This window comes from Salmo salar, chromosome ssa14, assembly GCF_905237065.1.
Source record: "Salmo salar chromosome ssa14, Ssal_v3.1, whole genome shotgun sequence".
In the NCBI taxonomy this organism is placed as follows: Eukaryota; Metazoa; Chordata; class Actinopteri; order Salmoniformes; family Salmonidae; genus Salmo; species Salmo salar.
In genome coordinates, this window is record NC_059455.1 from 43,850,037 (window position 1) to 43,876,029 (window position 25,993).

Here is a 25,993-nt window from a genome sequence, read left to right on the forward strand (position 1 = left end):
ACCCTGGTTTGAATCTAGCCTGTATCACAACCGCCCGTGATTGGGAGTCCCATAGGGTGGCGCACAATTGGCCCAGCATCAGGGTTTGGCCGGTGTAGGCCGTCATTGTAAATAAGAATTTGTTCTTAACTGACTTGCCTAGTTAAATAAAGGTTAAATATATATTTTTTCAAATGCTTCACGCTTGAAACAAGCTGTTCAATGCTGGGGAAAGACGTGACTCCGATGCATTTGGGATATTTTTGGTTTGTCTCTATCACATTCAGAGTCTGCGCTACAACCTTCTACAGCTGAGGAGACAAAACATGTACTTTGCTTGGGAAGTAATGTGTGATTCTGCCACTATCAATTGACATTCAATATTTCAACACACTATTAAACAACATATTAACTCTAAATCAGTCAGGAGCAAGCCAGGTAGCCTAAGAAGGAACAAACAAATGTATTATTTAGGCTATATTGTTATTATTATTATTATTATTTCAAGGCAATTTAAGAAATCCATTGTGAAGCATTTGAGACACACTAGAAGCTAGCAGGAGCGCTCAGCATTTCAACAACATGCCTATACATTTATTTATATGATGAAATACTACATTTAAAAAATACTTTGAATGAAATAATAATTAAATGAAAAATGTCTTATTAGGCTATACAGTCAGTAATTCTACAGTGCCTTTTTGAATTCCCTTTTAAAAACACGAGTTTGGCCAGTCTCTGGTTTGAGGATCATGTGGTGAGCTATGCATGCCTAGTTTGTTCAATTTAGCCTAGCAGATGCTCTTATTTTTCCCTGCCCTAATCACAGCCAACACACATCTATTTTGTAACAACAGTATCATGGAACAAATTATAAAATGATAGTTTTGCATATGAAAAAAAAGTTACAAGTGTGTATACTGGCCTACCTGATGATACGCGGCTGCTGTGTTAAAACAACTAATGGCTTTTTCTGAAATTCATTGATGATCAGATACTTCAGTCGTAACTGGTTCTGTTCCGATATATTTTTACACTTGATAGACAACTTTATCACGGTTAGACTCTTCTCTTTTTATTTTAACAAGATGTATCTGGCACTGCAGCGTGTGAGCATTCGTTATCATGCTCTGTTGTGGTATTAAATTAGATTCTGCTCGTCTCCAGTCACGTAGAAATGACATTGCATGAAATGCTTTTATAAAAAAGGTTCATTTTTCTTGGCCTGCAAATATGATAGATTCATTTAGTGCTTTATTATAATGGATATCTCTTCACCCCTACTCTTGTCGGCGGTAGTCTGTGAATTGATAACCTTCTGGCTACTTTGCCATGTAACGCTTACAAAACCAAGAACAGTTTCTAAAACGGAATATCTAAGACTCTGGTCTATCCTAGGAGTGAGGGTAAATGGTTGGCATGTTCTCTGCCATCCACTTTATGTTTTAATTATTATTTTGGGTATAGGGGAGGATCACTTTTTTAAGCGTTCAGGGAGGGTAAAAATATATTTTCACTGAAGGGAGGGCCATCCATTTTCATTTCAGAGAGGTCAGATTTTCTCCTGTATATTATTATATTGTAATAAAACGAAGCAGCAACCTGTTGGTACGTCTCTCTCTGTCTCTCCAGCTCTTCTCTCTCCGCCTCTAGTTTCTCCTCCAGTCTCCTACACTCCTCCTCTCTCCGTCTTAGCTCCGCCTCTAGGACCTCCGCCTGCAGCCGGTGACGCTCCCGCTCCTTCTCCCAGCGAGCCTGGGGATAGAGATGGAGAGATGAGATGGAGAGATGAGAGAGATGAGATGGATGAAAGATGAGATGGATGAGAGATGGAGAGAGATGAGATGGATGAAAGATGAGATGGAGAGATGGAGAGAGATGAGATGGAGAGAGATGGAGATGAGATGGAGAGAGATGAGATGGAGAGATGGAGAGATGGAGATGAGATGGGGAGAGATGGAGATGAGATGGGGAGAGATGGAGATGAGATGGGGAGAGAGAGAGAGAGATGAGATGGAGAGAGAGATGAGATGGAAAGAGAGAGAGAGAGAGATGAGATGGAAAGAGAGAGAGAGAGAGAGAGAGATGAGATGGGGAGAGAGAGAGAGATGAGATGGAAAGAGAGAGAGGGAGAGATGAGATGGAGAGAAGGATGAGATGGAGAGAGATGAGATGGAGAGAGAGATGAGATGGGAGAGAGAGATGAGATGGAGAGAGAGAGATGAGATGGGAGAGAGATGAGATGGAGAGAGAGATGAGATGGAGAGAGAGATGAGATGGAGAGAGAGATGAGATGGAGAGAGAGATGAGATGGAGAGAGAGATGAGATGGGAGAGAGATGAGATGGGAGAGAGAGAGATGAGATGGGAGAGAGAGAGATGAGATGGGAGAGAGAGAGATGAGATGGGAGAGAGAGAGATGAGATGGGAGAGAGAGAGAGATGAGATGGAGAGATGAGATGGAGAGATAGATGTACTCTTCCAGAGACATGAGATAGGTCCACTACATCGGGGGTATTCAACTCTTAACTTATGAGGTCCGGAACCTGCTGGTTTTCTGTTCTACCAGATAATGAATTGCACCCACCTGGTGTCCTAGGGCTAAATCAGTCCCTGATTAGAGGGGAACAATGAAAAAAACAGTGGATCTGACTTCGAGGTCCAGAGTTGAATTAGAATTTCCCTACCACAATAAACTGTATTGTACCTGGTTTTGGCGGTGCTGTGTCTGCAGCTTGTGGAAGTTGGCCACCTCTTCTCTCTGTTTCTCCAGGTTACGTTGTTTCTCCTGCTCCAGGAGCATGTTGCCTCGGTTGCGACCCGGACGCTCACGCTCCAAAAGAGAGGCACGCTGGAGCTCAATGTGGCTGTCCTGCTGGGAGACGATGGCCTACGGAGAGGGACAGGGGACATACTTAACACCAGGAGGCAGAGGGCATATGATGCAAACTCATCATACTGGCTGTATTTCTTCCTGCTTGAACGTGAATAGCTCAGATACACATGAAAACATGAAATGACCCTGGGAATCGATAGAACATAGCTCAGAGATGCACAAATATGAAGTAACATTCAAAATGGGTGAATCCTTCCTTTAACACCAGCAAGGGGCAGTAAACAAACTTAACACCAGTGATGGACAGGGTACAAACTTCAGACTAGGGAGTGGCAGGGGACACATTTAAAACTGAATCTAATGGTTAAGATAAGACAGGACGAACCTACAACTGTGTTTGTAGCATGTAAAGAATATATACACTGAGTATACCAAACATTTGAAACACCTTCCTAATATTGAGTTGCACCCCCCCTTTGCCCTCAGAACAGCCTCAATTCGTTGGGTCATGGACTCCACAAGGTGTCGAAAGCATTCCACAGGGATGCTGGTCCATGTTGAGGCAAGTTGGCTGGATGTCCTTTGGGTGGTGGACCATTCATGATACACACGGGAAACTGTTGAGCGTGAAAAACACAGCAGCCATGCAGTTCTTGACACAAACCGGTGTGCCAGGCACCTACTACCATACTACTACTATACTACTACTATACCCTGTTCAAAGACACTAATATTTTGTCTTGCACATTCACCCTCAATGACACACATACATAATCCCTGTCTCAATTGTCTCAAGGCTTAAAAATCCTTCTTTAACCCGTCTCCTCCCCTTCATCTACACTGATTGAAGTGGATTTAACAAGTGACATCAATAAGGGATCCTAGCTTTCACCTGGATTCACCTGGTCAGTCTATGCCATGGAAAGAGCAGGTGTTCTTAATGTTTTGTCCACTCAGTGTGTGTCTTACCTGCAGACCGTAGAGCCTATGTGAGAGCATCAGCACGGCGTAAAAGAACTGGGGAGAGAAATAAGGTTGAGACAAGAAAAACTATTGACTTCAGATATTCAGGAGACTAAACATCAAGATATTGTATGTTCAGATTGAGAGTAATCTAGTAACACTTAACTTGACTTCAGGGAAGGATGGATATGGGCATGGAGAACTACAGTATGATTCTGGTGCCTCATCAGCTTGTAATCACTAAACCATGAATCAGACCAACTAAAAACTAGTCCACACCTCCCTTCCTCTCTGAGGAGAAAACAAGAGCACACTTGCGAGGAGATTGGGAGTAGAGAATGGGATAGCCAGTCACTCACCGACAGTTCCAGGCTCTCCGATTGGTCGAGGTCCTGTAGCTGGGGGTCAGAGTTTGAACGTTGAGGTCGTCCCTCCACATCTGGAAAACATTATGTTGAACTGTGTTCAAAAGATAACACTGGATTTGTGAGATATGAGGAACGATAGGACCAGATATGGACAGTGGTAGAGGAACGATAGGACCAGATATGGGTATAATAGTCCATCTGTATTGGTATAATAGTCCATCTGTATGGGTATACAGTGAGGGAATAAAGCATGCTGATTTTGTACATTTGCCCACTGACAAAGAAATGATCAGTCTATAATTTTAATTGTAGGTTTATTTGAACAGTGAGAGACAGAATAACAACAACAAAAATCCAGAAAAAACGCATGTCAAAAATGTTATTAATTGATTTGCATTTTATTGAGGGAATTAAGTATTTGACCCCTCTGCAAAACATGACTTAGTACTTGGTGGCAAAACCCTTGTTGGCAATCAGAGGTCAGACGTTTCTTGTAGTTGGCCATCAGGTTTGCACACATCTCAGGAGGGATTTTGTCCCACTCCTCCTTGCAGATCTTCTCCAAGTCATTAAGGTTTCGAGGCCCTTTGATGCGGTGAAGTTGTCCTGTCCCCTTAGCAGAAAAACACCCCCAAAGCATAATGTTTCCACCTCCATGTTTGACGGTGGGGATGGTGTTCTTGGGGTCATAGGCAGCATTCCTCCTCCTCCAAACACGGCGAGTTGAGTTGATGCCAAAGAGCTCCAATTTGGTCTCATCTGACCACAACACTTTCACCCAGTTGTCCTCTGAATCATTCAGATGTTCATTGGCAAACTTCAGACGGGCATGTATATGTGCTTTCTTGAGCAGGGGGACCTTGCGGGAGCTGCAGCATTTCAGTCCTTCACGGTGTAGTGTGTTACCAATTGTTTTCTTGGTAACTATGGACCCAGCTGCCTTGAGATCATTGACAAGATCCTCCCGTGTAGTTCTGGGCTGATTCCTCACCGTTCTCATGATCATTGCAACTCCACGAGGTGAGATCTTGCATGGAGCCCCAGGCCGAGGGATATTGACAGTTCTTTTGTGTTTCTTCCATTTGCGAATAATCGCACCAACTGTTGTCACCTTCTCACCAAGCTGCTTGGCGATGGTCTTGTAGCCCATTCCAGCTTTGTGTAGGTCTACAATCTTGTCCCTGACATCCTTGGAGAGCTCTTTGATCTTGGCCATGGTGGAGAGTTTGGAATCTGATTGATTGCTTCTGTGGACAGGTGTCTTTTATACAGGTAACACACTGAGATTAGGAGCATTCCCTTTAAGAGTGTGCTCCTAATCTCAGCTCGTTACCTGTATAAAAGACACCTGGGAGCCAGAAATCGTTCTGATTGAGAGGGGTCAAATACTTATTTCCCTCATTAAAATGCAAATCAATTTTTAACATTTTTGACATGCGTTTTTCTAGATTTCTTTGTTGTTATTCTGTCTCTCACTGTTCAAATAAACCTACCATTAAAATTATAGACTGATCATTTCTTTGTCAGTGCGCAAACGTACAAAATCAGCAGGGGATCAAATACTTTTTTCCCCCTCACTGTAATAGTCCATCTGTATGGGTATTATAGTCCATCTGTATGGGTATAATAGTCCATCTGTATGAGCGGCAGACCGACTGAGCGGCAGACCGACTGAGCGGCAGACCGACTGAGCGGCAGACTTACTCTTGATAGACCACTGCACCACTCGGGAGGCCCAAAAAACTGCATCGCAGTGCTAGCTGTGCCACTAGAGATTCTGGGTTCGAGTTCAGGGTCTGTCGCAGCCGGCCGCGACCGGGAGACCCATGGGGCAGCACACAATCAGCCCAGCGTCGGCAGGGATGTCCTTGTCCCATCGCGCACTAGCGACTCCTGTGGTGGGACGGGCGCAGTGCACGCTGACACGGTCGCCGGGTGTACGGTGTTTCCTCCGACACATTGGTGTGGCTGGCTTCCGGGTTAAGTGGGCATTGTGTGAAGAAGCAGTGCGGCTTGGATGGGCTTGGTTGGGTTGTGTTTCGGAGGACACACAGCTCTTGACCTTCGCCTCTCCTGAGTCCGTACAGGAGTTGCAGTGATGACACAAGACTGTAACTACCAATTGGATACCACGAAATTGGGGAGAAAAAGGGGTTAACTATTTTTTTTAAATAAAAGACTTACTCTTGATGGGGGTGGGAGGGTTGCAGTCGTAACCTCCAAAGGTCTCAGCTCTCCTAATTACCGACAGGTTCCCCAGCCGCCCAAGGCCTAGCCCCCCTAGACAAAGGCGTACCACTTCTGGCCTCAAACTGAACCTCCCTGGTCCCAGGCTGTCCTCTTGATGGGGGTTGGGATCTCTCACAGTCACACCGGACAGGAGAAGGTTCTGCAGATTCTCCACTGAGAAAAGAAGAAGAAGAAGAACCTAAAATCTGATTATCTGACAGACAAGCTGACATTGGATTCTCATGGTGAGTCAACATTTAGAACAGATTTACTAAAGACGATGGTGACGTGAACTATTATCAGATCAGACCTGCCAGGAGTACCGAGGTCAGTGGTAAACAGAGGGGATGGGGAGCTATTACAATATTGCTTTAACCTATCAAACTATGTATCAAAACCTCTCAGATCTCCACAATTGCTTAGGTCAGTGGTTCCCAAACTGTGGGGCACTACCCTTAAGGGAAGACCTTAGAGAGCTATTTATAACAGGTCAGAAATGTCCAGATCAACTAGCCCATGTCAGCTAACGGCTTTTAGCCCATCCATTTTGTTATAATATTTCAGTCACTTAAATATCACATGAATACACATTAGACAAAATATGTAGAATTGCAAGGAAATTAGCTTAAACTGCAAAATGTTCTCTACCCCATGACAAAATGTGTAGAATTGCAGAAAATCTTAAAACCTGCACAATTCTCTCTCCACCAACAACGGGTGAGAACAGTTTGAGTAATGAACAGTGCTTGTGCCCACAGAAATAGACATGAGGGGGGCGCAAGATGTTCCCCAATGCTGGAAGGAGGGCCTGAGTGAAAAGGTTTGAGCACCCCTGGCTTAAGGCATGGTCTAGGAGTGGATTCGTGCTTCATTCCTACCCTCAGTGATGGCCCCCTTGAGCAGTGTCTCCCCCTGCTGGAGGTCTGAGGCGTCACCGCGGAGCAGCAGACAAGCGTGGGCAGCTACATCCTCCATCCCTGTTACAGCCTCTGCCATGTCAGCAAACATCTGCAGCTTCTCTGTCAGGCTCTGCACGATCTGGGTATCCTTCACATACAGACGCTCTGAAAACACACAAACTCTATGGTAAAAAACAAACAAAAAAAACACACGAGACGCTCTGGAAACACATTCCGTAAGGCCTGACAATGGGATTTGAAGGCATTTGGACAGCTGTTATTGAGGACATTTTGAAGCTCTCTGGTAGAGCTGGTAGAGTCTCTTACCTTGGAAGTCTCTGAGCCTGGCTAGCCTGGCCTCCTCCTGCTCATTGCTCAGCTGCTCCTCCATCACTGGACAACTGGGACACAAAGAGAGTCAAACACACTGGGGTTACTATAAGCCCTAAGAACTGACTCAAATGCTGATTACAAATCAGTTGAAAGTGTAGAAAGTAAAATAACTGGAGATAGCGAGGTAAGTGAGAGAGAAAAAGTATGAGATTAAACCTAATTTGAGAGAACATATTGTCCTCTCTGTCCTTGCCCTACCCCCTCCCTACCTATGTCATTCCTACCTGTTGACAGCGTCTCGTATAAGGCTCATCCAGGCGTTGCAGTCCTCTCTGGAGGATGTGTGTATCTCGTACATCTCTGGCATGCTGGACGAAGCACTGATCAGGAACATAGCCTTGTCCTCATGGGCCATCTCCCTGACGATCAGCATCTGGAGGGAGATTACCGACGTCTTGTTGTCCTGAAAAAGGAGAGGAGGACGAGGAGGAGAGGAGGACGAGATGGACGAGGAGAAGGACACAGAGGATCAGAGGTTATCAACATTTTCTGGCCTTCTCTCCTTGAAGGAGGCCATACTTTAAAACTAGCACATGTTGGGATTAAAATGAGTAGCTGGACACATATTCTCTTATATTGAGAAATTTCCCTCACCACATTAGCAAATATGAGTTTCTGGTCCTTTTCCTTTTGTAAGAGCAGCAGGACATCTGACAACAGAACAGCATGGATGTCTGAAGACATGGGATAGAAACAGACAAACACTCAAATCAACAAATACGCCATCCTCACAGATCATCACAGCATTCATAATAGATAAGTATGACTATGACCAGGAGTTCTGACTGTGTGACCTGACCAGAAGGAATTATGGGTTCTAGATATAGACTATAACAGGGCCTGATAGGTCACATGAGGTCTTGGGTGTCCAGAATGAGAATCCCTGATTACTAGAAGAAACAATTGCCAATTTTCAGAAAAACTGCAGTAAAAACCAAGCTTTTACACCGTAAATATCATCCCCAAAAAACATTGCAAGATCCCAGAAGGGCCGATTAGAGAGGTCACCACCTTTGAGCCGTCCGTTTGCCACCCGACAGCTGACAGTCCCCTCATGGAGCAGGGTTCTGAAGCCCTCAGCCAGATCCTCTCTCGTGAACACCCTGCCGTCCTTCCACCGGCCATGAGAACGAGGCTCCAACCTGCTGCCTATGTCTCTCAGCCTGGAGGCCCTCTCATAGTCGTGGACCTGGGAGTCCACAGCAGAGATGGTCTCTTTGATCAGAACCAGGGCCTGGGCCAGGGCACCGTGCTCCTCACTGTCGGCTGGTGGGAGGAGAGGAGGACACACAGAGAGAGAAGTCAGAGGACCAAAATGGAACTTGTGGAACTTCTTTAATGGAAAACTATTACAGTAAGTACACTTTCTACTCAACAGGCATAAAACATATTATCTATACCTCTATTGTCTTTAATCAAGAAAATATAAATTTGACATAAGAGCTTGTCTGACCACCACGCTTACTACTGCCAACTTAAAATCTTAGAACCTACTAAAAAAGCCACAAGATGACATTTCAACATCAGATTTCTACATTCTGTGACACATTTGAAATTTAACTGAACGAATTCATAATGATAAATAAAAATTCTGTTGTTGACCCCTGGATTTTATGGGATGCCACCAAAGGTTTTATTTAAAATAATGCAACTGCATTTGCATCTTGGTTGAATAAATCACAATTAAAGTAGATATCAGAAACGGAAATGTTGTTTACTGCATTAGAGCATTCTGAACAAATAATTTTTTCAGACCAGGTAGCTATTACTCTTTCCAAAGTCAAGACAGAACTTACATTTATTGAGAAAACAGAGAACAGAATTTGCCATCAATGAGTTAGACCCAACCATTAATTCCATGGTAATTGTCCTAGTCGTTTACTGGCCTTAAGCAGTAATGATCAATTAGCTGATATAGCAACTATTGAATCTGAAACAGAGGAATTACTAACAAACCCCAAATTAATCAAAGTTTCTCTAGCTTCTATAAAGAACTGTTCACCTCTGATTGTAAATCCACACTAAGCCAGACTTTCTAAAATAATAAAGAACTTGTCTTCTCTCAACAGAAGAAGACACCTCGCTTGGAGCCCAAATTTCTCTCAATGAACTCAAAAGGCCATTGGATAGCATGAATAAAGGCATATCACCTGGATGGGTTAGTATTCCTCCTGAAGTCTATTAAAAATGTTGGATTCAATTAGGTCCACTATAGCTTGAAATTATGAACACAGCCATTCACAAAGGTTAATTTCGGGAGAGATGTGAATACAGCACTAATTTCGCTTTAAAAAGATCATAGGTAAATTCTGCTTTATCTCAAGTTCTAAATGAATCTAACCAAATCAGCCCTAGTGCCACTCAAGACCCTGATGGAGGACTCCATCTCTACTTATGGAATCCCAATCGTTTCCCATTTTAAAAACTTGGGAGTAGATATATTTCCTTCCTATAAGAATATTTCGAAGATAAATACACAATGCAGAGACAGAGGACGAGAGGTCAATTACCCATGATTTTGGAAAAATATGGAAAAACAGAGGATTCACGACATCACTGGGAACTCCTGTGAAGAATGGACCAGAGGTGATGGCTCTACTGAATGCTCTCCAGTTACCTGGACAAGTTGCGATTTTGAAAATGAAAGCACATTGAACAATCTTTACAGGCGAGAGTAAAGGTAATGATCTGCCTGACACAGCAGCCAAGGCGGCTGCCAAGAGAACACCTCTGTCACCTAAACTGATTAGGAGATACACCTTGGATACATTGCAACACATTAGAGATATGCAAAGCAGTGCACCAAAAGTGTGGGAATGGATGGCTGCAGGATGCAAACTCAACCAAGAAGGTGTGTGGAAATACAACCTGAGATGTGTAGCTCCAAATGCACTCTTACCCTGCTTGGCAACACAGATCCACTCTTTGGGACACATTGGTGTGGACAAGATACTTTATTGTTTTGTGGGCAAATGTTGGAATCCTGGTGTGCAGAAAGAGGCTGAGGCTGTTGTGGCGAATTACAACATTTGACTGGAAAACAACACCAAGGGACGAGTGAAAGTACAGACACGATGAGCACCTGCCCCACCAGGACCCTTCAGACATCTACAGCTTGATTACATCACGCTGCCCAAATGTAAAGGACATGAAGATGTGCTGGTCGTTGTTGATCGTTTCTCACGATGGGTTGAAGCCTAACCTACTAAGAAAGGAACTGTACAACACACAGCTAAAATTCTGATTCGAGAAATCATTCCCAGATGGGGATTTGCGGAACAATTAGATTCTGACCAAGGCACTCATTACACAGGAAAGGTGTGTAAGGCCGTAGCTCGTCTTCTGAACATAAGGGCAGTGTAGTTGCCAGTCTATCATCCTTAATCGAGTGGACAGGTAGAACACACAAATCGAGTTTTGAAAGTGAGACTGTCAAAGACACATCAAGAAAGGAGAGCATGGCCAGATGCATTGCCTATGGTATTATGCAGTATACGGGCAACACATAACAAAACCACATGGTTGAGTCCATTCGAGGTCGTCACAGGTCAACCCATGTCACAAAGCAGACGTTCACTTTATGAGTGACACAATGCTTAACTATTGCATACAACTCTCTAAAACAGTAGGGGAAGTAAAAGAGGTGTGGGGAATAACTACCAAGGGGGGACATGACGTAATACCAGGACAGTGGGTGATGGTAAACAAATATGTAATAGAGACATTAGGGCCAAAATGGGAAGGTCCTCTATCAAGTTTTGCTCATAACAAGGTCAGCAGTAAAAGTCCAGGGAAAATCACAATGGATACATGTCACTCATTGCAAGGTTGTCCATTTGATGACAAAGTGGAGCATGGAGAATAATGAACTGATTGATTAGCAATCTCGAGTGAAGAAGCATAGTAAGACGATCAGAACCTGATAAGCTTCCATGTTGTACATCGCAGTCGTCATATTAGGGATATCTAGGTGAAATGTCCAATGTTTTCCTGAAAATTGGGACATGCTTACTTAGGGGAAATCTATGTGAAATATCAATTTCTCTTGAAACCAGGACTGTCAGAACATAATTTCTAATGTGGGACTGATACCAGTGTGGAATAAAAGGACTTGGTGAATGATTACCTTGCCAATGGGATGATTGAATATTATTGTCTTGTAGACAATATTTTTTTGTGTGAGTTTCCTCCTAATACAGGATGTGGTAGGAATTGTAAGATACATCATCCTTACACCTGTTAATACTTGTTTTCTATAACTTTTTTGGAAATCTATTTCTTATTGTAACAGCAAGAACAATATGCCCTTTGTGTTTTATAGAAATGCAAGGTGTTTAATGTGAATGATTTTATGCATACTGCTAATGTTTTTTTATACTTTAAATTTTTTCATGTTTTTTATTGTTTTCTAAAAAGACATTTTAAGTATATTTATTTTTTAAATGATCTAGGGGGGAGTATAAGAATATTTTGAAGATAAATACACAACGCAGAGATCGAGGACAAGAGGTCAATACAGTACTAAAGGTTAAGAGGACAAAGTCAACAGATTACTAACAATCAATGGAAATAGTGTTTTTTTTCTGTAATAGGGGATTAATGAGCAATGGTTCAGAGACATGGGAGGAATTTGTCTAGGCATCAAGCCTGAAATAGGATACTTGTTATTTGGCCATTGTCCCAGTTTTATTGCAAGGAATTCTAAATTGTCAACCACAGGCTACGGCTGGGTTATAAAGTACATACTGTCTCTTTGTTCTGTGGAGAGAATCACAGGAGAGAATCACTGAGGACAGGGAAGGAACGATCATCTACCTCTCAGCATAACATCCATAATTTATCCTCTTTGAATAAACCTATTTACCTCCCCCTGATTTGCTTTGGGGTCTGTGTTACTAAATTATAACATCAACTGCTAACATTCCTTAGATAAAACCAGAAACTTTAACAGAAGGCTCAAATCAATTCAATCCGACCTCATCAGATGTAATATCTCAGTTGCTTGATTGGCAGAATATCTATTGTCAAAATGAATATATTGCAACGGCTGAATTTCTGTAGTTCAATGCCTCCCATGTCTCCTCCTTCTGGCTATGGGATAAAGTTAATTGTGCGGTTTCAAAATGAATGTGGCAAGGTAAATGATCTTGGATCAAACTAACAAACTTACAAAGGGGGAAAGACATAAGAGGACTTTCCGTACCAAACTTTAAATTGTATTTCCAAGCACTAGCACTTTGCCCCATCCTAAATTGGTTTAGACATGATTCATCTGCCCCTGGCTGAGTATAGAGAGAAATATGGTGTCTCCTATTGCCCTGGAAGAGGTGGTCCCCACTGATATATGCCTTAATGTAATATGGTGTCTCCTATTGACCAGGAAGAGGTGGTCCCCACTGATATATGCCTTAATGTAATATGGTGTCTCCTATTGACCAGGAAGAGGTGGTCCCCACTGATATATGCCTTAATGTAATATGGTGTCTCCTATTGACCAGGAAGAGGTGGTCTTCACTGATATATCTCTCAAACAATGTAAACTACACTTTGGTCCTATTACTGCTCACACAATTTTTATTTGGCGCAACATTTCAAAACTGTGTAACGAGGAATCAAAACGGCATAACCATACTCCAATATTACACAATAATGCCTTGCCATGTGGAGGGAGACCTTTTGCATCCCCACAATGATCTAAATATGGAATCTGTACCCTTGCCGATATCATGGACAGTAATGATTTGAGAACATCCCAAGATTTGAAAGATGCCTGATAATGTGTATGTAAGTCCTTTTTTCTATATTTACAATTTAGGTCAGCTATGCCGGCTATGGAGTCCCTTGGGAAACCCAACTACCGAACCATCCAATGATGGGATTTAAAAGTACATTATCTGGGCTCCCGAAAGGTGTATAATAATATATATATATATATTATAACACTTTTGGAAAGCTCATATTCTGAGCAAGCCATTCAAAAAGTACGGTCAACAGATCTAATTTAATCTGAACAACCCTTTAACTGGAACAGAATATGGAAAAATATCACCTTGGCATCCCGTAATCCGAACCATCAATTTATACAGTTTAAGTTTGTTCACAGACTGTATTTAACACCAAGGAGAAGTTTTACAATGAAATTGTTCCCAACTGTTCACTGTGTTCCCTAAATCAGGCAGGCACACTCCTTCATATGAAGTGGGAGTGCCCTGCGGTTTAATACTTCTGGGGCAAAGTAAAAAATAATCATATCGAAATGCATTAATATAAATATTCAATGCTATTATGTTACTTAATGTAATCTATTATGTTACTTAATGATGATAGCCGCTTTAATCTCTCAATCAATCAGAGACGATTACTGCTGGCAGGCAGTACTGCCACAAAAAAAGAGGTTGGATGGAGACATGTTGGCTGGGTGGGGGAATGGGATGGGAGTTTGGATGGATGGAGACATGCTGGCTGGGTGGGGGAATGGGATGGATGGAGACATGTTGGCTGGGTGGGGGAATGGGATGGATGGAGACATGTTGGCTGGGTGGGGGAATGGGATGGGAGTTTGGATGGATGGAGACATGCTGGCTGGGTGGGGGGAATGGGATGGGGAGTTTGGATGGATGGAGACATGTTGGCTGGGTGGGGGAATGGGATGGATGGAGACATGTTGGCTGGGTGGGGGAATGGGATGGATGGAGACATGTTGGCTGGGTGGGGGAATGGGATGGGAGTTTGGATGGATGGAGACATGTTGGCTGGGTGGGGGAATGGGATGGATGGAGACATGTTGGCTGGGTGGGGGAATGGGATGGATGGAGACATGTTGGCTGGGTGGGGGAATGGGATGGGAGGTTGGATGGATGGAGACATGCTGGCTGGGTGGGGGAATGGGATGGATGGAGACATGTTGGCTAGGTGGGGGAATGGGATGGATGGAGACATGTTGGCTGGGTGGGGGAATGGGATGGATGGAGACATGTTGGCTGGGTGGGGGAATGGGATGGGAGGTTGGATGGATGGATGGAGACATGCTGGCTGGGTGGGGGAATGGGATGGATGGAGACATGTTGGCTGGGTGGGGGAATGGGATGGATGGAGACATGTTGGCTGGGTGGGGGAATGGGATGGGAGGTTGGATGGATGGAGACATGCTGGCTGGGTGGGGGAATGGGATGGATGGAGACATGTTGGCTAGGTGGGGGAATGGGATGGATGGAGACATGTTGGCTGGGTGGGGGGAATGGGATGGATGGAGACATGTTGGCTGGGTGGGGGAATGGGATGGATGGAGACATGTTGGCTGGGTGGGGGAATGGGATGGATGGAGACATGTTGGCTAGGTGGGGGAATGGGATGGATGGAGACATGCTGGCTGGGTGGGGGAATGGGATGGATGGAGACATGTTGGCTGGGTGGGGGAATGGGATGGATGGAGACATGTTGGCTGGGTGGGGGAATGGGATGGATGGAGACATGTTGGCTGGGTGGGGGAATGGGATGGATGGAGACATGTTGGCTAGGTGGGGGAATGGGATGGATGGAGACATGCTGGCTGGGTGGGGGAATGGGATGGATGGAGACATGTTGGCTGGGTGGGGGAATGGGATGGATGGAGACATGTTGGCTGGGTGGGGGAATGGGATGGGAGGTTGGATGGATGGAGACATGCTGGCTGGGTGGGGGAATGGGAGGTTGGATGGATGGAGACATGCTGGCTGGGTGGGGGAATGGGATGGATGGAGACATGTTGGCTGGGTGGGGGAATGGGATGGATGGAGACATGTTGGCTGGGTGGGGGAATGGGATGGATGGAGACATGTTGGCTAGGTGGGGGAATGTGGATGGATGGAGACATGTTGGCTGGGTGGGGGAATGGGATGGATGGAGACATGTTGGCTGGGTGGGGGAATGGGATGGATGGAGACATGTTGGCTGGGTGGGGGAATGGGATGGATGGAGACATGTTGGCTGGGTGGGGGAATGGGATGGATGGAGACATGTTGGCTGGGTGGGGGAATGGGATGGGAGGTTGGATGGATGGAGACATGCTGGCTGGGTGGGGGAATGGGATGGGAGGTTGGATGGATGGAGACATGTTGGCTGGGTGGGGGAATGGGATGGATGGAGACATGTTGGCTGGGTGGGGGAATGGGATGGGAGGTTGGATGGATGGAGACATGTTGGCTGGGTGGGGGAATGGGATGGATGGAGACATGTTGGCTGGGTGGGAGAATGGGATGGGAGGTTGGATGGATGGAGACATGCTGGCTGGGTGGGGGAATGGGATGGGAGGTTGGATGGAGACATGTTGGCTGGGTTGGGGAATGGGATGGGAGGTTGGATGGATGGATGGATGGAGACATGTTGGCTGGGTGGGGGAATGGGATGGGAGGTTGGATGGATGGAGACATGCTGGCTGGGTGGGGGAATGGGATGGGAGGTTGGATGGATGGAGACATGCTGGCTGGGTGGGGGAATGGGAGGTTGGATGGATGGATGGAGACATGTTGGCTGGGTGGTGGATTGGGATGGGAGGTTGGATGGATGGATGGAGACATGTTGGCTGGGTTGGAGAATGGGATGGGAGGTTGGATGGATGGAGACATGTTGGCTGAGTTGGGGGATGGGAGGTTGGACGGAGACATGTTGGCTAGGTGGGAGAATGGGATGGGAGGTTGGATGGATGGAGACATGTTGGCTGGGTTGGGGGATGGGAGGTTGGATGGATGGAGACATGTTGGCTGAGTGGGGGAATGGGATGGGAAGTTGTATGGAGACATGTTGGCTCCATCCCCCAACAAAAAACAAGAAAACAAATAAAAACTATTACACTAAGGTACTTCATTGTTACCCAGAAATTATTTGATATTGATATCGTGATATCTTTAAATGCAATGTATCCACTTGACTGGAATTGTATTTTTAAACTGTCAAATAAATCCATCAATCTAGTCACACTGCAGACTCTGGGTCAAATGCCAAACAGATTCTAACTACCTGGCATGCCAGTCAAGTTAATCAAGTGCACCTAGTTACCTTCAGTGATACAGTCTAACTGTATGATTTCAGTAGTACAATGCTTGTTGAGTTAGTTACCTTCAGTGTTCAGTAGAATGCGTTCCACCAGGACGGGGTACTTTGTGATCCGCTGAGTCACCAACAGGATGCATTCTGGTACTCCTAACCTCCGAACGACGGACAACCGACCGATTTTCATGATCAAGTTCTGGAACTTTCTGTTGTTCTGTAGCTGTTCCTTGTAGAGACTGACAGCGTCAGTGTGGTGACTACAGAACACGCCGTAACTCTCCTTCATCCTCTCCCCCATCTCACCTGAAAACTACAAAACAACAATCATCAGGTAAACAACATTCTGATGAGGTAAACAACATGTTTATCAGGAATGACAAAGGGAAAGTATAGAGAGTCATGATTTCCTTAGAATGTTTTCTCAAAGGAACCATTCATGCTGGTGAGGACAGTGCCACACCACAGCCCTGTCATAACACAGTCCTCCTGAGGGGTTAGCTAGCTCAACACACACACGCACAAGCTACCTGGTTGATGAGTATATCTCCCAGCTGTGTGACAGTGTGGTGGTTGTGTCTGTCCCGGCCGTCCCTGAGACACCACAGGAAGTGTTTGTGGATGTGCAGCAGGCTGTCGATCTGATGTAAAAATAAAGGAACGATTACACACATCTATTGGTTTTAAGCAGGAGATAAAATATATGTGATTAAAGGAAACAGAGATTACAGTCCACACACTGAACTATACTCCCGTGTGGTTTATTGAAACTACTTTTCAACTCCTTAGGAGTCAGAAATGGAGATACCTGAGGGAACATCCTCTCAAGCCTACTATCCTCCATATGTAGGCTGTGTCTCAGCTCATACTGGTAAACACTCAGCAACAGCTTCAGGGTCCGCACATGATGCACCTCAGTCTGGATCAACTCTGAGGGGGCAGTATATTTACATTATCACTACTGTTATACAGTTGAAGTCAGAAGTTTACATAGACCTTAGCCAAATACATATAAACTCAGTTTTTCACAATTCCTGACATTTAATTGTGGTAAAAATTCCCTGTCTTAGGTCAGTTAGGATCACCAGTTTATTTTAAGAATGTGAAATGTCAGAATAACAGTTGAGAGAATGATTTATTTGAGCTTTTATTTCTTTCATCACATACCCACTGGGTCAGAAATGTACATACACTCAATTAGTATTTGGTAGCATTGCCTTTAAATTGTTTAACTTGGGTCAAACATTTCGGGTAGCCTTCCAAAAGCTTCCCAAAATAAGTTGAGTGAATTTTGGACCATTCCTCCTGACAGAGTTGGTGTAACTGAGTCAGGTTTGTAGGCCTCCATGCTTGCACACGCTTTTTCAGTTCTGCCCACAAATTTTCTATGGGATTGAGGTCAGGGCTTTGTGATGGCCACTCCAATACCTTGACTTTGTTGTCCTTAAGCCATTTTGCCACAACTTTTGAAGTATGCTTGCGGCCAAGCTTTAACTTCCTGACTGATGTCTTGAGAAGTCGCTTTAATATATCCACATCATTTTCCTTCCTCATAATTTCCCTTCCTTTTGTGAAGTGCACCAGTCCCTCCTGCAGCAAATCACCCCCACAACATGATGCTGCCACTCCCGTGATTCACGGTTGGGATGGTGTTCTTCGGCTTGCAAGCCTCCCCCTTTTCCTCCAAACATAACGATGGTCATTATGGCCAAACAGTTCTATATTTATTTCATCAGACCAGAGGACATTTCTCCAAAAAGTACAATCTTTCTCCCCATGTGCAGTTGTAAACTGTAGTTTGCCATTTTTGTTGGCGGTTTTGGTAGCAGTGACTTCTTCCTTGCTGAGTAGCCTTTCAGGTTATGCCGATATAGGACTCGTTTTACTGTGGATATAGATACTTTTGTACCTGTTTCCTCCAGCATCTTCACAAGGTCCTTTGCTGTTGTTCCGGGATTGATTTTCACTTTTCGCACCAAAGTACATTCATCTCTAGGAGACAGAACGCGTCTCCTTCCTGTGTGATATGACGGCTGCGTGGTCCCATGGTGTTTATACTTGCGTACTATTGTTTGTACAGATGAACGTGGTACCTTCAGGCGTTTGGAAATTGCTCCCAAGGATGAACCAGACTTGTGGAGGTCTATAATTATTTTTCTGAGGTCTTGGTTGATTTACTTTTATTTTCCCATGATGTCAAGCAAAGAAGCACTGAGTTTGAAGGTAGGCCTTGAAATACATCCACAGGGGACACCTCCAATTGACTCAAATGATGTCAATTAGCCTATCAGAAGCTTCTAAAGCCATGACATAATTTTCTGGAATTTTCCAAGCTGTTTAAAGGCACAGTCAACTTAGTGTATGTAAACATCAAAGCTGTGATGCATCTTGGGACTGACTGACTGACTGATCTAGAAATATTATTGAGTAGTTACCTGTGATGCAAGATGATTTGTAGATCAGTCAGTCTCAACTCGTCTTTTAAGTTGGCTACAATGTCGAAGGCGCCCATTATCAGCATAATTGTAGTAGTCATTATCCTCAGTATCATCACCCTCCACACAGGCCTTTTGCAGATAACATCATCCACCCTGCTATCCAGCTCCAGTACTGTATGTTCTTACTATTGAGCTATGTTCTTACCGTAGATGACATCTTGCCTCTTTACAGCGTCTTGGTGGAGGCTGTTTATGTACTGCTGGTCCACAGCAACACTCCAGGACTCTCCCTCCAGGTCCTGAGCATCAGCCTCCAGCTCCGCTCGCAGGGCAGAGTAGTGGCCATCTATACACACCCAATAACACACACAGCCTTAATAACACTTGGTCATCTGTTGGGCATCAACAATGAAATGGGCGACGGCCATATTGGAATGAAGGTGGTTTGGTGAACCACAACCACTTGATTTGAGACCTGGAGACTTGCATTAGCTCTCCAAAGTAATGCCTAAGCTCTAGCTCAGATTCCCCTATTATTACAGCAAGCAACCAGGTGACGTACCTTCTAAGTTGATGGTGTCTGTGGAGGACGTGGAGAGGGACACCGAGTCCTCAGGAGGAGGAGCAGGCCAGGGAGAGAGTCCTCTGACAGCATCCAGGTCATCCATGTGTTATCTGGAGGTTAAAGGTCGTGATGGGACTAAGGTGTTAGCAGTGGAGTTCATGGGTGGCGGAAACACAGAAAGAAAAGAAAAGAAAAGAAAGAAAGAAAGAAAGAAAGAAAGAAAGAAAGAAAGAAAGAAAGAAAGAAAGAAAGAAAGAAAGAAAGAAAGAAAGAAAGAAAGAAAGAAAGAAAGAAAGAAAGAAAGAAAGAAAGAAAGAAAGAAGAGAGCGAAAGAAAGAAAGAGAAAGAGAAAAAAGAAAAAAGAGAAAGAAAGACAGAAAGAGAAAATACAGAAAGAGAGCGAAAGAAAAAAAAAAGAAAGAGAGATTATTTAAATGCTAACTTGTAAAGCTATGGAGTAGAAACATGGCCAGGTCACAATTCCACTGTCTTGGCAGTCTGGTTTCATGTAAAGACACAGTTTAATTTTTTGTGGCCTGCTGTAAATGACATGTTTAGACATATTTACATTAACAGAATATTCAGAAGGGCAGTTCATCAGGATACAGAGAGATCAACTCACCTTGCGTGTGAAACTTGTTTCTACTGTTGATTTGTTGGAACGATCAAAAGCCTGCTTAAAAAAAAAACCCTGACAGGAAGAGAGGATCAGATGGTGTTGAATCCTGACAGACGGTTTTATGTCACAGAACAGAAAGAAAGGCAGTGGCGTGAAAAGTAAAAAGGTAAATAAGAAAAAACTGGTTTGACAGACTGACAGCACGAGAGGCTTACAGACGAGACACATGACAGGAGAGAGAGAGACATGACAGGAGAGAGAAAGAAAGAGAGAGAGCATTCGCACAAGACATAGCAGGACATAGGAAAACTACATCTACTAACTTTGGATATTGTGCACTGTCCCTGTCAACTAAATTACATGAAATGAAATAAACTTAATGAAGCCTTCATAAACACTTTTTAAAGGCTTAAATAGATGTTTCATAAACAAATGTCATACATAAAATAAGTGGAGAAAGTGTTATGTCACATGTTAAATGACATTAGAAAGATCCTATTGAGGTGCTTTTTTTTTGCGTTTTCCCCCCAAAAACTTAAATATCAGCTGTGAATTAAGATGTAAAGAAATTTGCAGAAAGAACTGGCTGTCAGCTATGACATGACACCTTGACTTTGAACAAATCTATTTTTGGTTATTGAACTACAGTAGATGAAGTGGATGAACATCCAGTGACAGAATTACATCATGGGTCCATGATCTGTACTACACAAAAATGCATAATGATGGATATTAATATTATTCTCTTCATGTTGATGTTTCCTGAAAAGTTACACAAAGGTAGAAATATGCAATATCCTTTTTTTGTGCCTATTTGGGTATTATTCTACACACTGGCTATTTTTCTAATGAACTCGGCCCCCAAACAAGACCCCATTTAGTTGGTCAGGACCAGACCAGACCTGGACCAATCATAGACGTCTATGTTTCACAAGATAGGACATCACAGCACAGTAGAGTTCAGTACAGTACAGTCGAGTTCAGTCGACTACAGTAAATTAGATATGTTCAGTACAGTATACTGTACTTTACTCTAGTGTGCTCTACAGTACTCTAGAGAACAGTAACTCACTTGCGTGTGTGTGTGTGTGTGTGTGTGTGTGTGTGTGTGTGTGTGTGTGTGTGTGTGTGTGTGTGTGTGTGTAATACACAGCTGGGTAATAAAGACAGAGTCCCTATAACCTCTGTCTCACCTGTTAAGTACCCAGACAGACACAGATACGTCCTGCAGTACAGCACATCAAGAAACAATTAGCCTTGTAAATAGCAGATTGATTACCGCTGTGCTATCTGTGCAGCGAACCATTAACGTAAAACAACACTGTGCTCTGCCAGACAGATCACTAAGGCTGCGGGGCTAAGAAACAACACTGCTCTGCCAGACAGATCACTAAGGCTGCGAGGCTAAGAAACAACACTGTGCTCTGCCAGACAGATCACTAAGGCTGCGAGGCTAAGAAACAACACTGTGCTCTGCCAGACAGATCACTAAGGCTGCGAGGCTAAGAAACAACACTGCTCTGCCAGACAGATCACTAAGGCTGCGAGGCTAAGAAACAACACTGCTCTGCCAGACAGATCACTAAGGCTGCGAGGCTAAGACACAACACCGTGCTCTGCCAGACAGATCACTAAGGCTGCGAGGCTAAGAAACAACACTGTGCTCTGCCAGACAGATCACTAAGGCTGCGAGGCTAAGACACAACACCGTGCTCTGCCAGACAGATCACTAAGGCTGTGAGGCCAAGACACAACACCGTGCTCTGCCAGACAGATCACTAAGGCTGCGAGGCTAAGAAATAACACTGTGCTCTGCCAGACAGATCACTAAGACTGCGAGGCCAAGACACAACACCGTGCTCTGCCAGACCTGTATTTCATGCTCCACACCTTCTCCCAGTCCTCTCCTCCCTGTTCCTCCCCTCTCCCAGGCCCTATTCCCTATATGTAGTGCACAAGGTAGGAGGGGAGGACTGGGAGAAGGTGTGGGGCATGAAATACAGGTTAGCCCCATTTGTGTTAGTCAGAACGAGAACTAGACGAGCAAGTCAGCCAAGTATCCCAGCGGTGTGTGGCAGCTCATGTTTTTTATTCTACTAAGTCAGTCCCCACCAGTATATTTTATTATCAACCTGTCATGCCAGAGCCTGCAGTGAAGTAGTGGTAGAAACAAGTGGATAAACACTGATCACTGTTCGCAGTGACTAATGTGCCCTGCATTCTTCTAGAGATAGTGACACCAAGGCCTTTTTGTTCAATTAATCTTTACTGACTCATGCTGACACCAAGGCCTTTTTGTTCATTTAACCTTTACTGACTCATGCTGACACCAAGGCCTTTTTGTTAATTTAACCTTTACTGACTCATGCTGACACCAAGGCCTTTTTGTTAATTTAACCTTTACTTAAAGCAGGGACTCATGCTGACACCAAGGCCTTTTTGTTAATTTAACCTTTACTGACTCATGCTGACACCAAGGCCTTTTTGTTCATTTAACCTTTACTTAAAGCAGGGACTCATGCTGACACCAAGGCCTTTTTGTTCATTTAACCTTTACTGACTCATGCTGACACCAAGGCCTTTTTGTTCATTTAATCTTTACTGACTCATGCTGACACCAAGGCCTTTTTTGTACAGACTAGCCCTGCACGAACATCAATACAACATCAATTACACTAAACATGAAAACAAAACAAATCGCATGAAACATTCTTCAGTAAAATGTCCTCTAACATCCACCTTTAAGGAGTTTTGGAGATAATTTTACATGAGAAGCGCAAAACAACTAAAAGCGCCGAACAGAGCCCACTTTCACCCGGGCAACTTCCAGATACGGTAGGGAGGGAACTTCCCGCTGCGGACCAGAGCCCACTTTCAGAGATGAATTACAGTGACTCAGATTCCGAATCTGAGATAGATTCTGCACCCGAGGCAGACAAAGATGACTCCGGAATGCATAAGGCTGTACTATTAGAATACACTGATTAGATTGACCTAACTAGGTGATCTCTACGGTTAGCCATCCCTGACTCCGGGTCTGGTAACTTATACGTCTGATGGTTAACAATGAAGTGAGGTAGGGCAGAAGTTTATGCAAGACGAGCGCAACGCATCAATCTACGAGACTTCTGAGAGGGCTAGCCTACTTTCTGATACAACACGCAATGATGTATACTGAACCTATCGCCCGTAATAAAGCGCAATGCGCTATGATGAACTGCATCCAATGGCTTCAATACGGTGCCAGCTGCATTCATATAGATGACATCACCATAGTCTAAATAACCGGTGTGAATGTCGACTGAAGGATTTGTTTTCTGCTATTTAATGAAAGACAGGAGCTGTTCCTATTGAAGAAGACTACTTTAAGTTCTTCATTTCATCAGTCCAGATATTTATAAAGTGGAACACGGTCAACGAGGACACCATCCAAAGTACGTATGCATAAATCATCAGATACATTTTTACTTGATTTGAAAAACAACATATATTTGCTTTTTACCTGCAGTAAGTACCAATTTCAGTTCAACAAATGCTTTCTGCTGGGCAATAAAGGCAGATTGAAGCTCTGATAGAGCCTGGTCAGCTGGGGGGCAATAACATGCAGCACAGTGTCATGTGCACACAGGTGAAAGTTGTGTTTGTTTTTTTTACAGATAGACCAATATTGTTAATGTAAATAGTGAAAAGAACCGGGCCAACAATCAATACCTGTGGGACACCCTTCGTTATGTCCAGAAAGGCTGATTTAACACCATCAGCAAATACACAATGTGTTGGCCTGGTCCAGAAGAATTGACGAAAGCCTCTAAAAGCATTTTAACATTCACACAAAATAAAATAGTGCGTAAACAGCGTTTGTGTGTTTACCCTCACCTACAATACTGACTGCCTTTGATAAATAACAGTCAGCACACTGCAATTAGTTAGTAAATGTTGAAAATGCTCCCTTCATGCCCACATGGCAGGGGCCTTGACACACTGTTTACTGATTAACAGGAGCTAGCTACAGTATCTCTCCTTCTCCCTTCTCTTTCTTTCTATTGTTCTCTCTCACACTCTCTCTCTCTCTCTCTCTCACTATGTCTTCATCTCTCTCTCACTGTCTCCATCTCTCTCTCTCTCTCTCTCTCTCTCTCTCTCAATGTCTCCATCTCTCTGTCTCCATCTCACACTATGTCTTCATCTCTCTCTCACTGGCTCCATCTCTCTCACTCTCTCACTGGCTCCATCTCTCTCGCTCTCTCACTGTCTCCATCTCTCACTGTCTCCATCTCGCTCACTGTCTCCATCTCGCTCACTGTCTCCATCTCGCTCGCTCTCTCTCTCACTGTCTCCATCTCTCTCTCTCTCTCGTCTCCATCTCTCTCTCTCTCTCGTCTCCATCTCGCTCTCTTACTGTCTCCATCTCTCTCTCTATCACACCGTCTCCATCTCTCAATCTCTCTCTCTCTCACTGTCTCCATCTCTCTCTCTCGCCATCTCTCTCTCTCACACTGTCTCCATCTCTCTCTCACACACACTGTCTCCATCTCTCTCTCACACACACTGTCTCCATCTCTCTCGCTGTCTCCATCTCTCTCGCTGGCTCCATCTCTCTCGCTGGCTCCATCTCTCTCGCTGGCTCCATCTCTCTCGCTGGCTCCATCTCTCTCGCTGGCTCCATCTCTCTCGCTCTCTCACTGTCTCCATCTCTCACTGTCTCCATCTCGCTCTCTCCATCTCTCACTGTCTCCATCTCGCTCACTGTCTCCATGTCGTTCTCTCTCTCACTGTCTCCATCTCGCTCTCTCTCTCCATCTCGATCTCTCACTGTTTCCATCTCACTCTCTCACTGTCTCTCTCTAGCACTCAATTCAATTCCAATTCAAAGGGATTTATTGGCATGGGAAACATATGTTTACATTGCCAAAGCAAACGGAATAGACAATAAACAAAAGGGAAATAAACAATCAGTAAACATTACACTCACAAAAGTTTTTTAAGAATATAGACATTTCAAATGTTATTGGTTATGTACAGTGTTGTAACAATGTGCAAATAGTTGAAGTATGAAATGGGAAACAAATAAACAATGTTGTTTGTGTTCCACTGGTTGCCCTTTTCTGGCAACGGGCCATAAATGCTGCTGTGATGGCACACTGCTGTATTTCACCAAACAGATACGGAAGTTAATCAATGCTTGATTTGTTTTCAAATTCTTTGTGGGTCTGTGTAATCTGTGGGAAACATGTCTCTCTAATGTGGTCATACATTTGGCAGGAGGTTAGGAAGTGCAGCTCAGTTTCCACCTCATTTTGTGGGCAGTTTACACATAGCCTGTCTTCTCTTGAGAGCCAGGTCTGCCTATGACGGCCTCCCTCAATAGCAAGGCTATGCTCGCTAAGTCTGTACATCAGTGGCGGTCGGTGCCATTTAAAATGAGAGAGGACGATTTCTATTACAGCATATTGGATGACTGTCATTCATATTCCATTCAACCAGCTCAATGTAACATCGAGATGTTTAGGCTATGACATGATACTCAAATTTTCCGTGCCCATTATGAGGTTGCTACAACCTAGCCTACAGTATGAATGAAAGTTTACAGCGCAGGTGCACAGGTCGAGATAATTGTTTTGCAATAAAGTTGACAGACAGTGACACATTCAGTACCGCCTTGCACAAACTCGCCTTCATCT

The 25,993-nt window shown here is 44.1% G+C and overlaps 1 protein-coding gene across 3 annotated transcripts in view; it reads right to left on the bottom strand.

Annotated features, from left to right (window-relative positions):
- The window catches only part of LOC106569603 (rho guanine nucleotide exchange factor 18), a 37,962-nt gene that overhangs the window by 6,712 nt on the left and 5,257 nt on the right, over positions 1-25,993 (bottom strand). For 2 of the 3 annotated variants that reach the window (XM_014141130.2, XM_014141127.2), the window contains exons 2-17: positions 20,316-20,384; positions 19,691-19,828; positions 19,334-19,474; positions 17,499-17,620; positions 17,221-17,331; positions 16,760-17,003; positions 8,678-8,932; positions 8,261-8,340; positions 7,891-8,069; positions 7,601-7,674; positions 7,253-7,438; positions 6,330-6,548; positions 4,137-4,216; positions 3,784-3,831; positions 2,686-2,868; positions 1,582-1,734 (exon numbers count right to left, since the gene is read on the bottom strand). In XM_014141130.2, coding sequence (XP_013996605.1) covers positions 1,582-1,734; positions 2,686-2,868; positions 3,784-3,831; positions 4,137-4,216; positions 6,330-6,548; positions 7,253-7,438; positions 7,601-7,674; positions 7,891-8,069; positions 8,261-8,340; positions 8,678-8,932; positions 16,760-17,003; positions 17,221-17,331; positions 17,499-17,620; positions 19,334-19,474; positions 19,691-19,796 — 2,181 coding nt within the window. In that variant the 5' untranslated portion in view covers positions 19,797-19,828; positions 20,316-20,384. The remainder of the gene's footprint in view (positions 1-1,581; positions 1,735-2,685; positions 2,869-3,783; positions 3,832-4,136; positions 4,217-6,329; positions 6,549-7,252; positions 7,439-7,600; positions 7,675-7,890; positions 8,070-8,260; positions 8,341-8,677; positions 8,933-16,759; positions 17,004-17,220; positions 17,332-17,498; positions 17,621-19,333; positions 19,475-19,690; positions 19,829-20,315; positions 20,385-25,993) is intronic. The other variant, XM_014141128.2, reaches the window with a different exon arrangement.